This window comes from Dermacentor silvarum, chromosome 2 (genome assembly GCF_013339745.2).
Source record: "Dermacentor silvarum isolate Dsil-2018 chromosome 2, BIME_Dsil_1.4, whole genome shotgun sequence".
Lineage (NCBI taxonomy): Eukaryota > Metazoa > Arthropoda > Arachnida > Ixodida > Ixodidae > Dermacentor > Dermacentor silvarum.
The window spans coordinates 56,918,651-56,932,126 of record NC_051155.1 but is presented as its reverse complement, the minus strand read 5'-3'; the positions used below and the strand labels follow the sequence as shown (position 1 = coordinate 56,932,126).

At 44.6% G+C, this 13,476-nt stretch overlaps 1 protein-coding gene across 1 annotated transcript; it reads right to left on the bottom strand.

The window, feature by feature from the left end:
- Positions 1-6,706: 6,706 nt before the first annotated feature.
- Positions 6,707-8,509, bottom strand: LOC119440939 (uncharacterized). The gene is made up of 3 exons (XM_037705734.2): positions 8,225-8,509; positions 7,717-7,830; positions 6,707-7,429 (listed from the first exon to the last, which is right to left on the bottom strand). The coding sequence occupies exons 1-3, from the start codon at positions 8,346-8,348 to the stop codon at positions 7,344-7,346; spliced, it is 324 nt and encodes a 107-aa protein (XP_037561662.1). The 5' UTR covers positions 8,349-8,509; the 3' UTR covers positions 6,707-7,343.
- Positions 8,510-13,476: the final 4,967 nt, after the last annotated feature.

Genomic DNA, 13,476 nt, shown 5'->3' with positions numbered 1-13,476 from the left:
CAAGGTAGCTGTGGAATCCTTGTAGACGTTTGCTAAGATATTCACGTACGCCTCCTGTACTCCTTGATTACGCAATGCCTCTATGACTGCTGGTATCTCTACTGAATCAAATGCCTTTTCATAATCTATGAAAGCCATGTAGAGAGGTTGATTGTACTCCGCAACAATGTATTCAGCAACAATGGAGACGAATTACAACAAGATTGAGGACCTTAATCGAGAAAGTGTAAGAATTGGGTTGAAGATGAATATGCAGAAGACAAAGATAATGTTCAATAGCCTGGCAAGGGAACAAGAATTCAGGATCGCCAGTCAGCCTCTAGAGTCTGTAAAGGAGTACGTTTATCTAGGTCAATTACTCACAGAGGACCCTGATCAAGAGAAAGAAATTTACAGAAGAATAAAATTGGGTTGGAGTGCATACGGCAGGCAATACCAAATCATGACTGGGAGCTTACCACTGTCGTTGAAAATAAAAGTGTACAATCATTGCATTCTACCGGTGCTAACATATGGGGCAGAAACTTGGAAGTCAACAAACAAACTCGAGAACAAGTTAAAGACCACACAAAGAGCGATGGAACGAAATATCTTAGGACTAACGTTAGGAGACTGACCTCTTCTCCTTTCATGCGTTAAACCATCTTTGTCCCTCTCCAACGCATAATTTCCCTCTAAATTAAACTATAGTAGCCATTCCTAGACTACGACCACTAAAGCTAACATAAAAAGACTTTTAATACTTCAAAAATAAGCTGTACGCCATATAGGGGACATTATTTTCCTTACACATAAATAAACGTGTGACTCGTCTACAGCATGATTCGACCGGATAATGTTTATGAGCGCAGGTTATTGGCAATTGCTTCGCCATATATTAAAACTTTCTTCGCTTTACTGGGAACCTTGGAACCCCGCCCTAACACCAAATGCGCACAAAGACCTGAAATACGGAAATACCGTACTTTCGCACTTATTACAATCAAGAGTCCCCCAGGCCATAACATACTTACAATTAATAAATACAATAGCGCTGTACAACTAAACAAGAAACATTTACGTCATCATTTCTAGATGTTGTGATTTCCATCTCATTGTTTTACGTTTTTTTATGCATATTGTAATTTCGTGCAATTACGAGTACAAATTTTATGAAATAATGAAGTCTAATCTAATTGCAGCCTAATAAAGTTACTAGATGATATTGTTGTCTCGGGAATGAATGCTGTCTATAATCAACGAGTTATTAATATTTGCTCTATTAGCTTGTGCTAAAGCGTCTCCGACAATTATATTGAGATATTTGTCTTGTAACATGTGTTGCTGCTTCTCTCTGCCAAGGTGTGTTTGTTGAATTGGCCTAAATCTGTAGTGGCTACAATTACTTTGTGTGTGTCTGATGCCATGTAATGGACTCTCGTTCCTCGTCAAGCTGTATAGCACATTTTTGGCCAATAGTCCCCCCACTGCATTTCCTAGTGAACAAATGAATTAAATTTGAAATATGAAGAGGAAGCAGGCAGCCAATGTAAAGAAGTATGATTGTGGTCTTCACTGTAGGCGAATGCTGCTGTCGCGGTAAATGAGTTCAGAGCCGAAGGAATCGCTGAAGCCTGCTGTCCTTTTATCTTCTATATATATTCCTTTTTATATACTTATATGAATCACATCTATGTTATCAATCAGGTAATTGAGAAATCTACGATGTACAATCAACCTCTCCCTCCATATGGCTTTCATAAATTATGAAAATGCATTTGATTGAGTAGAGATAACAGCAGTCATAATGGCATAGCCTAATCAAGGAATACAGGAGGCATACAAAGATATCTTGGGAAATAATCACAAACATTTCACAGCTGCATAGGTTCTCCACCAGATCAGTGGAAAGTTAGCTATCAAAAAAAGGGGTCAGGACAATATTTCCAATGCTATCCACGGCATGCTTGGAAAAAGTATTCAAGCGATGAAACTGGGAAGGCTTAGGAGTGAAGATTGACGGCAAATTATCTCTGCAACTTTCGGCTTGCAGATGCCATTGTCCTGTTCCGAAACACTGGAGACGAATTACAACAAATGATTGAGGACTTTAACCCAGAAAGAATAAGAGTAGCGTTGAAGAATAGTATGCAGAAGACTAAGACAGGGCTCAGTAACCTGGCGAGTGAACAGAAATTCCGGATCGCCAGTAAGCATCTGAGTTTGTACAGGAGTACGTTATTCTAGGTCAATTACTCACAGTGGACCCCGACCATGAGAAAGAAATTAAATAAAAATGGGTTCGAGCGCATACGGCAGGCATTACGGAAGCCTGACTGGGAGCGTACCACTGTCGCTGAAAAGAAAAGTGTACAACCACTGCATTCTACCGGTGCTAACATATGGAGCAGAAACTTGGAGATTAAAAAATAAGCTCGAGATCAAGTCAAGAACCAAGCAGAGAGTGATGGAACGAGAAATGTTAGGCGTAATGTTAGGAGACAGGAAGAAAGTGGTGTGGATCAGAGAGCAAACGGGGATAGCCGCTATTCTAGTAGACATTAAGAGGAAGAAATGGAGTTGGGCAGGTCATGCAATCCGTAAGGTAGTTAACCGGTGGACAATTGTGATTGCAGAATGGGTGCCAAGCGGAGAGAAGCGGAGAGAAGCGCAGTCAAGGATGGCATAAAACTAGGAGGAGTGATGAAATTGCGAAATTTGCAGGTGCAAGTTGGAATAAGCTAGTGCAAGACAGTGGTTATTTGATATCGCACCGAGAAGTATTCGTCGTGCAGTGGACGTAAAAAAGGTTGGCGTATATATAATTGAACCCCCTATGCGTTGCAGAGACTGCACCGCAAGCGAAAGTTTGACGATTCACATCGCCAAATTGGTTTGGTGTTTTACGTGCATTTTATCGAACCAAGCTATGCAGATACTTCAAACAGGTTAACAGTAGAAAAAGTTACTTCAGCACGCCTTGTACGCATGCAAGAAAGATCGCAGTAGCTGCCTGGCAGATTTTTTTATCGCATTATCTTGCGGGGTTTCTCGAGTCATTCCGATGCACACGGAAAAACTTCGGAAGAACAACGGTCCCTTAAAGTAAAACCAAAAAGAAACGCTGCATAGAAAGAAAGTATTCATTAAAAACTGAATTCTTTTGCTGAATTCTCGTAAAAGAATGATTGCAAAAATGGACAAAATTATATTCGCGTTTTTCTTATATCCCACCGAAACGCTTAGGCTGGTTCGAGAGTGTCACAACACAAATTTCAAAATGTTTGGGCTATTTGTGCCACTGTGGCTGTGTAAATCTTCATGACACTTCCTCAAATCAGACGTCGGTCATTTTTAGAATAGAATGCAGTAAGCGTTTACCAAAAAATAATTTTTCACGTGTTTTTTCTGACTCGCATGCTCACTCTCCTGGTAAGAATAATTTCTGTGGTACCTGTAGAATATTAAATTAGTAATAAACTATTCCTATAAAATCGTTTTGAGAAAGTCGATCCTGGAGCTTTATGCTGAAATCGCTTAGTGTGAGCAAGCGGGCGTTTTGGGACACAGCCCTCAAAGGGACGGTTCACGCGGGTGTTGTACGACCGTCACACAGTCCGTAGTTCTCGCCGATCACTCTTACCTTTGAAACGAATGGTCCGGCTCACCTTTGTGTCGACTACAACTGTGTTAACGATGCCACAGAGGCAGATTTCCATCCATTTCCCGCGGTCCGGTTGATCACATCTTCGCTCAAAAGAGCGTACAATTTCCCTACGCTCGACTCCACTCGTGGCGTTCTGGAGATAGAGTGTGACCCTTCATGTGGACCTTCATATATTCTTTCATATACCGTTCATTTCGGTGAATAATGAATATCGTGTTAGATGGTACCCGGTACAGATATGCAATGGTATGTATAGACGACCGCTTCGTCTTTTCCTGTGCATCTGAGGAACATCTCGTGCACTTCAGAGAAGTGCGGACAGAATTATATGGATAAGCCTTATGATCAAACTTAAGAAAATAAAACCTGTCACAATAGAGATTGAGCTGTTTGGTCTTGTGCTTGCTAACGGGCACTTTTGTCTGAACAACGAAAAGCTAGAAGGTGCCGCTGTGGGCCCACCCACATACCATGTAAGGAATATGCAGTTTTTACTGCGTATGAGAAATTTGTATTTTGGGTTCATTGCACAATTCGTTGCACGTACAAGCCCTCTCAAGTAGTTCTCACACAATGGCTTAGTTGTGGTACTGTAGACACGCCGAACGGCAAGCCTTCGTGGCGTTGCCAAGGGCAATTGTGTAAAGAGCTACAATACAACATGCTGACTTGAGGAGGTCGTTGGCACTGTATGGATACGCATGAACTATGGTTTAAGCAAAGTTCTGTTGCAGGAGTATGAGGGTGCACTTCATCCCGTGCCATTTTCAAGGCACGGGCTTAGTACTGCAGAGCAGAATTTCTCCTCCACAGAGCGGGAGTGCCTTGCGATTATCTTCGAGCTTGGAATTGCTCGGTGTGGACCTGGACGTCTCCTTCACAATCTACACAGATCACAAGACTGCAACGTGGCTCCAGCGTTTACAGAACACTGCAGGCTGTCTCGTGCGGTGGGTGCACACTCCTGTGCGCTATGACGTAACTATACAACATATAGATGGTTCGCAGAAGAAGCTGTATGATCTGCTGAGCGATACATCCGCTGTGCAATGTGAAAACTCAAAACATCTGGAGTAGGTTGTTAGAGGAACTCACACATGCTATATATACATTCTTCCCGCGCCGGTAAATATGGATATTGCAACCTATTTTGCCTTTTGATCATGCCGTCTCCATGAGCATTCTCTATCTGTTGTAGATTGCGTCTCCTTCGTCATTCCACCTTGGTTGTTAATTCTGTCCGGTTGGACATTTTGTCTCGTTCGAGGTTCCGCCTACTTGGACATTCCGCCTCGTTGAGTCTAAGCTGGACATTCGGTATCAATTTATGATCGGCCAAGGTAATCAAGATATTAGAATTTTTCGCCGAAGCACAATTGCGGCCGTCCTTTTAACACAAAGCGCTCGAAATAGCTACATTTACGTATGACTGTACAACACGTAGTCACTGATGACGTCACAATAGAGTATTTTAGTTGAGCGTCTTTACGGTCCGCTCCGCTCCGAGTTGCCCCGCTAAGCCACAGCGGAGCGGCAGGCGATTTTCACGTTTTAGTTGTGCGTTTAGCGGAGCGGAGCGGACTTTTCGTAGTTGCAGCGCCCTCTGACCAAAATCAGCATAGTGAAACAAAATGAAAAAACGTTTCGTCACTTTTACAAGGAAATACTCATATATATATATATATATATATATAACTTATTTGTTTATGGAGTATCTAGACGGGCGCTTGTAATGCGTCACTGGTCCATTTTCTCGAGGGGAAAACGAAGCGTCGACTTAGATCACCATAACGTGGTAGCCAGCGAGGTTGCATTCCGAATCCAATCCAATCCTTTCTGACGCCAATGCGCTGGTGGTGTTTTTGTTATCTGTGGTGTTCACTTCACTTCATTTGCTTAAATAACCTGTTGGAGGTGCATTACAGAAGTTATTCGCGCTCGCACGAGTAGTGATGCCGCTCAGAAGTGTGCTGGGGGATGAGTTTCTCATGTCTACTTTGAAATTCTCAGATATAGAAGATCTGTTGTGGCCTAGAAGTATTCCAGTACACGTGCGGAGACCCGCTGTCACTGCATGGCTTCCTCGACATCGACGGCATGGACAGCGGACAATTCCGCACGTACTTTCGGTTCGATAAACATGATGTGCGAAGGCTGCATCGTGCACTACGACTGCCGGAAGTTGTGTCAACGCCGCAGTGCGTCAACATTTCCGGAGTTGAGAGTCTGTGCCTAACGCTGCGTCGGCTGGCATATCCCAACAGGCTGCAGGAACTGGAGCCGCTCTTCGGGCGACATTATTCCGTCATATCGTCAGCCACTAATGCGGTGCTCGCACACATTGAGAGCACTTTCGGCCACCTTTTACGAGATGTCAATAATCATTTATGGCTGGACGTTGCTAAACTGGAAGTTTTTTCCCAGGTAAGCGATCAATTACCTGCCAAGGTGTGCTCGTATTCAGTTGTATCACGTTTACTCGCAGGCCGTCTATTCCAAAGGGGCGCCGCTCAACAACTGCTGGGGCTTCATCGACGGGACAGCGCGGGCCATTTGTCGTCCATCGAAGGACCAGAAGCTGTTCTTTTCGGGGCACAAACGTTTTCATGCCCTTAAATACCAGTCGATCATGTGCCCCAATGGCATTATCTGCCAGCTGAACGGCCCATATGTGGGCAGTCGACATGATGCAGGTAAGTTCATGGTGTTGGTTATTTTTATTATGTAGCGCCACTTCCTGCATGCTGTGACTCAAATGCATAATGCAGTCACACCCGTGCGAGACAAGGCACAGACTTGCTGACTAGTCCCCTTGTTGAAACGGCTTCAGCTACACGTCGTGAGATAACTATTGTGTACCATGTGGTGATGCAATTGTCGATGTGGCGCTGAAAAGGGCGTGTTTGAATTTAGGAAGGCCAAAATGTTGAAAAACTGACATGTTCTAATTAGCATTCTAATGCTAAAAGCCAGTTTTCTTTGTTATGTTGCAACATGTTTACAATTTAAAGTGACATCAGGAATAACACCTATAAAGGTACCATTAGTGATATTCTGTAGTAAAATGTTTTTATGTGTTCCTATATTTCCAGGTATCCTCCGCAGAAGCAAGACCTATCAAAAGCTCTAAAAGCTTGTCAAAGGGCACAGTTTTTGCCTGTACGGTGATCCCGCTTATCCCTTGCGACCTCTGCTGCTGAAACCTTATGGCGGGACTCACATAACCGTGTCACAGTGTGCTTTTAACAAGAAAATGAGCACAGTAAGGCAAGCAGTTGAATGGGGTTTCGGAAAGATAGCAGGTCTGTTTGCATTCTTGGATTTTCGAAAAAATCAGAAGCTGAACCGACAAAATGTTTCACGGGTGTACAAAGTTGGTACTATACTTGCAAATTGTCACACCTGTATGTATGGGTCACAGGTATCGCAGTATTTTGGAGTTGAACCCCCACAGCTGGAAGATTATTTGAGGCCACAGAACTGAGTCACCTCCTTCCCCACAGTGCGACCACTTTATTTAAACAGGCTTGAGATTTTTTTTTCCTGCGCCTCGAGCGTAGTCTTAATGCTGTGAAGCATTTTTATGTGCTCCTCGTGACGCTCAGCATCGAGTTTCTGCCGCCCCTCCTCCGACGCCTGCTTGCGTTCCTGTAGGGCCAGGCACCTTTCTTCGTACTCCAGCCTTCTCTGCTGGAGTTCAATTTCTTTCTGGCGGAGAAGGAAGTCCATGCTCCTCTCTTCTTCTCAGAAGTTCCAGCCCCATAGCCTGGAGGCCTCTGATTCCTGTAAAAGAAAAACAAACCAATTGCGTTCATGCTAACAGACTTCTCCATTATTTGTCCCAGCCTGCTGCTGTCACAGTTGTCCCACAACTGCGACAGCAGCAGGCTATCACATAGTTCACCACCGCCTTATCACATTCGTCTCTAATGAAAGTTAAGCCTTTACTCAAACTGAAAAATACAAATTACAAAAACAGGGATGCAGTGTGTGTATACTCTCTTAATACAAAGGAAGCTAGGCGTCAGAAGATGCACCTTAACAAATCATGCAAGTTTGATTTGCCATACCTGTTGGGGCAGACTGTACACGTCGCCGTCTTTTGCGCATGTGGATGTGCCCTTGGGCTTGCTGGTCCGCATCGCTGTCTTCTGTGGCCTCCTCTGTTTGTGTGTTGTCCAGTGCTACAAGGGCATTATTAATTCATTGCAGAGTTAATCAACATGCACATTAGTTAGTGTTTTGTTTTATATTTTGGTTTTCTTTTTTATTTGCTACTTGAACGTGTTCCATAGTGCTAGAGCTTTTGCACACAAATTATTAAATTGTTTAACTTGTGTTGCACCCTGGTAATTTCTTTTTGCACATGCACAAACACTGTCATGTGAGAAACTCCTTCTGTAGTGATGCTATCTCCTTCATGAATATAAATAAGCACAGTAGCAAGATTGGACTTGCCTCTCATGTCAGTTTGTCCCCTGCCCATAGAGAAAAAAAACACCCTGCTTAACAGAGCCTGTTGTACACATTGTGAATGAGAGAATAAAATATTGTGCTTTCAGTGTACTTTGCACATACGTGATTGAATGGCTGCCGCTTCTTGAGTCAGCCTGCTCACGCAACTGTCGTCTGGAGAAGGGTCCTGTCTGCCCCGAACATCCATTTCTGCAGCTGATGGATGTGTGCATTCGCTGTCATACATAGACAGCAGCAAGTCTGAAGCAGGCTTCTCATCTGCACACAAGAAAGCAAGGCACAGGGATAACTTTCTTATGGGTAGTATAAAAGGGTATTCGAAGTAGAAATTCCGGAGTACAAATTAAATTTTCTGAACCGTGCCTGTTAAAGCAGCCTTTTATTTTTAATGAGTTAATGAACATAACGAAGCAGCAAATTAAACTCTACGGTTGGATCACGTTTAAACCCCATTCTTCTCATCTCTCTCTGTAGGCAGAATAAAATGACTGATCCAAAAACAACAGTTTTTATAGTACAAAATAATGGGGGATTAAGATTTTGGCCTGAAGAGGCCCTACGGCACATAATGATGAAGCACAATTGCCAGCATGCGACCAAAAATGCAATACTTGCAATGAAAATTTCCCAAATAAGTAGTCATAATATAGGCGGCCTGAAATACGCCATTCCGCAAGTACTAGCCAAAACTTGCACGGCGTCAATCACGATCCGGAAATCGGAAAGTAATACAATGTACTGAAGCTGAGAGCACTTTCGAGACTTCAAAATAAAAAAAAACTATCCCTAAATGCCTGTGCCCCCTCCAGATCACTTGCCAGTTATCTGGACGTCGTCCGAGGCTTCGGCCATTGATGCCGTGGCCGAATCTCGCAGCTCTCGCGCCATGCACTGTCGAGCTGTTGCCGACGGCATGGATGTTGTAGGCCGCCGCCGCCCCATGCCGTTTGCTTTTCGCGGCAGGGTCCTCGGCACGTACCCTGCGTTGCGCATTAAATGTGACACTTCTTGGAACAGACGTTCGCGCTCCCCATACTGTTCCTGAGTGCCGGATCTACAGAGAAAACGAGCAGGTTACGCTGTGGCTATTCGTCATATATATATGGTGTACTGAACAAACGGTGCATACAATACTACAAGAAGCAGAACACTCACTTTCTTAGGTTGACTGTGTCCTGTTGTCTGAAGTACCCGACGAGCAGGTCTACGCGCTCTTTGATTGCACGAATGGTCAGGTCGCGCAGCACAGCGCGCACCACATTTCTCAGCACATCTTCCCACGCTGCGGGGTTCCCGTATGGGTCGGCAGAAACCACCTCTTTTAACAAACACAAATCTTCGTCAATACGAAACCGTCTTCTTGCCTTGCGCTGCGCAGACGAACATGGCGTAGTTGAAACCGACGGCAGGGTCAACATCTCCTTGGAAGCAGCCATCTTTGAATGAGCAACTCCATGCACACGCGAGAGAGGGCGCGGGCATCGACCACCTTCGCTAGCGGTGACACGCCGCGCTCCGCTTACGCAGCTTGTAAGCGGACCGTGTTTCCCGTTCCGCTAGCCCGCTTGCGGCTAAGCGGAGGACGCATGCGCATTCGTGCTTCCGCTCCGCTCAGCAGCTAAGCGGAGCGTAAAAACGCTTAACTAAAACTGTCTAATATGTGCTTCTCTCGCTTACACTCGTCCACTGACTTCGTAGAATCCAACAGTTACCATGTCACAGGTTCGCGTCGAACTACCTGCGCAAAAACCGTCTCATTGCTGTAATACGATCGTCTACAGCGTGGTTGTCGTCATGCTGCTGCAGCCATACAGACGTAGCTCGCAACCCACCCACACAGCCACTCGATTTGCAGAAACGCGTTGGTCGACCCGGTATGGATTTGCGGAACCCATAACAATGCTGAACCAGCCAGGTACCTGAAAAATGCTTCGCATAATAGATTCCAACCTTACATGGGATCTGCACATTTCTTTTTCTTTTGTGTCCATTATTTATTTATTTAAACAACCATTTACATCCTATATCCTTCTGTCATGACAGCTTCTGTATTCACACGCTTGCGGCTGGGCGCTTTGAGACAGCAGAACCTTGTCACACAACCACGCGAGTGACATACATTTGCTTCCCTTACACAAATATGCTGGTTCATCTAGTAAGCTATCCAGAGCTTCAAGCGATGGACATGACAGCTACCTGTACAATGCTCCGCATAGCATCTATTCCGGCATTGCTTAGGCATTGCATAATTCTTGACAAGGCCTTTATAATTGATAGACTCGCAGGCATTGAAATGCTTTTCGGATTTGTGCTGTAGCAGCCTGTGCGGCAGTACCAGAAAGCCGACACATTGCTTCTTTGCAGCTCTGGTACGTTAGAGTCACGAATATCTGGCTACTTATGCAGCTGAGCTACTTTGTGCGTCTTGTGTACTCTTCACTTCCCATTTGGGGGAAGTGAAGGACCGCTGGACACAGTAACTGGCCGTTACTGTGTCCAGCGATAAGTTCCAGAGCGTTGCTAGCCGCAGTTAGGTATAGCACTTCAAAGAGCTTCTGACAACAAGCGACCTGCTTCCCTGCTTATATTCATAGTTGTTTGAACCAGTGTGAGTGCTACTACTGACTATGATGTTTGCACAGTGCTTAGTTTTTCGTTGTTTTGTTTTATGTAGCCGGAACTCCTGAGAAGCAGCTTGCCTCTACAAAAGCGAAGTTTTCGAAGTGTGCTTCATTGTAGATCAGCATTTATTAATTTCGGCACAGCAGAACTGCTGTGTCCAAGATTATGAATGGCTAGGAATAACTAAGTATGCAGAGAATTCTTGTTCAATACCTCAACAAGGAATTTTCTATTGTAATTGTAGAGTGTACTAAAATAGGGGCAGCGTGCTCACTGCCGTATCCCTGCGCCGCGTCGCCGCGGCGCACTCAGTGTCGACTGCTCCGGCGCCCGCCAGAGGCGCTGCCGCCAGTTTCCTTTGAAAACTTCCCTCGCTTGGTATGGAGTACGTTCTGTTGGATCGAGACGTTTGCCGTTCTCCCTCAATGGCTGCAGAAGATAGCGGCAACCTTTCCTTTATGAAAACTAACCACTTAATATCGACGTTGTCGGCTCTCGACTGCAAGTCCCGCCGGCGTTTTCAGCAGTATCCTCTCTGCTTGCTCTGTGCTTGACGATGTACTCAATGTGCACTTTTAGTGAGTGAGAATGGTTAGCCGCCGTCGAAAATACTGCTTTGCACCCGAGTGCAGAACTGGCTACAGTCGTGTGAAAGATGCACCAAAGGCGTCTTTGCTCAGCGTTCCACGTGATGAAGAACGGCGAAAGGAATAGGAGAGGAACCTCAACCGTGCAGATAAGACACTGCAGGAATCTTGCGGGTCTGTCATTTACATTTCGAACCGCGATTCATAAATAGGGACCTGTGCACCTTATAGAATGCAAAGAGGTGTGAATTCCTCGTGACAATTTTCACTGCTATCAAAAAACGCTGTTATCACGATTCTTCCGAATTTACCACATGTAGTACGTGACGAAGACGACACCGAAGCCCAGGAACAAAAGGAAAAGGTGTGAAAGGGACGAAGCACCCGCGAAGAAAAGGCGAAGCGCACTAGACAGTAGCTATTCGGAGTTTTCACCGGCTGCTCTCGTCGCTTCCGGGATTAATTCTTTATTTCGTTGTAAATAAACTTTCTTATTGCATAAGTGTACACCCGTGAGCAAAAGTATACGCACGAGGGATTGCGCGATAAAGCTGATTTTTTTTCAACTGCCTGCGAATGCAACTTGAAATGGAGGACTGCAGTCCAATCTTGGCACTGCGAGCTCTAAAGTGTACTCGTCAATTGCAGTTTATGCATTTTAATTACGAAGAAATTGAGTTTCATCGGGTAACCCTGTGGTCTGTATACTTTTGCTCACGGGTGTACCTGGTATTTTCCTTCTTTCGATTTCATGTCGCATTAACGTTACGAAAGATGTAATACATAAATAACCAGCTAACCAGCTTAAATTGTGCAGCAGTGATACCTAAATATTTAATTTCGTGAATAGATGGGGCAACGTGAAAATGTCTAAGGCGCTGCACGCCTTACCTGCGAAAAAAAAACGAAGTGGTGGTTAAATTCGGCGCGGTGGTGCTGGAAAAGCGGATGCGCGGTCGGTGTGGCGAAACCACACTGACCATTTTATCGATCAGCTGCAGAAAAAAACTCGAGTGCCTCTTGCTACCGTGACTGCAGTGGCCGTATCAAGCCTTTAACAGAACAGCATGAATAGCAAGGCTAGTTCATCCATGCATCCGGCTCAAAACATCGCCAACCCTCTGTAGATCAGCCGCAACAATAGTTATTTATTTCACTGCAGACTGCGAAGGTGCACCAAAAGAACTTTCGTGCGCTGCACGTCGTGCATTTTACTTTTATACGGTGAAAACAGCAACACGCGATAGCTGTTTTACCGCGACGCGTAGGAAAGTTTCAGGTGACGCTGCGAACCGCGCCACCTGTCGGCGGCGACACGAAGTGCGTCAAGCTCTGCCGCGGTGTGAGCGCACTACAACTCTTCTAGTACACTGTAGGTAATTGTTACTAGTGTAGTGAAGAAGAGGAAGAAGATGCGCTCTTGCATCTGCCGCTGGGCACTCGACTGATGTTATTTACATGCAGTAATCTGGGTTTGGCACTTACAACGCCAAACATTTTGTCTTTTGGGGCCTGTCAATTAGGCACAAGTCAGGGTTCTATGATCACTGCTGTTCACAAATTTATTGAAGCATCTGGAAGGTTACGCTGCTAGGGCACCAACCGTGGGACATGTTATTTTATTTTATTTTTGTAGTTATATTTCTCTTACTTTTTATTTAGTTAATTTATGTATAGGACATCTTAAAATCTGTGTTAAGGAGTTACCAAAATCTTAATTTTGATTATTCACCTTTACCATTTTGTTCGTTGTTAGGTGCATGTTTTATTTTATCCAGTGTGGCCAATCCCCCTCGTGGGTACGAGCCATGTTTTGAGGCAACAACAACAACAACAACACTCGATCAGCGTTCGTGGACTATCTCGATCGTGTGAGATGTCATTGCCGTCTAATAAATCGTCGCACTACACTAGCAATACAGGTCCCGCTACAAGTAATTTTTGTTATATACGGGGATAACCCTATAGGTACCATTTTTTTTCTATGCATTACTGTCTCAAGCTACTCAAAAATAAAAGGAAAATGAAAAGAAAGGAACCACATGTGAGGATTTGCACTATTATGCGGAACAATCGTTAGCCAGAGGTTTCACTACTAATTTACTACTAGCAAATTAGTATACAGCAATACGAACTAAGGATAGG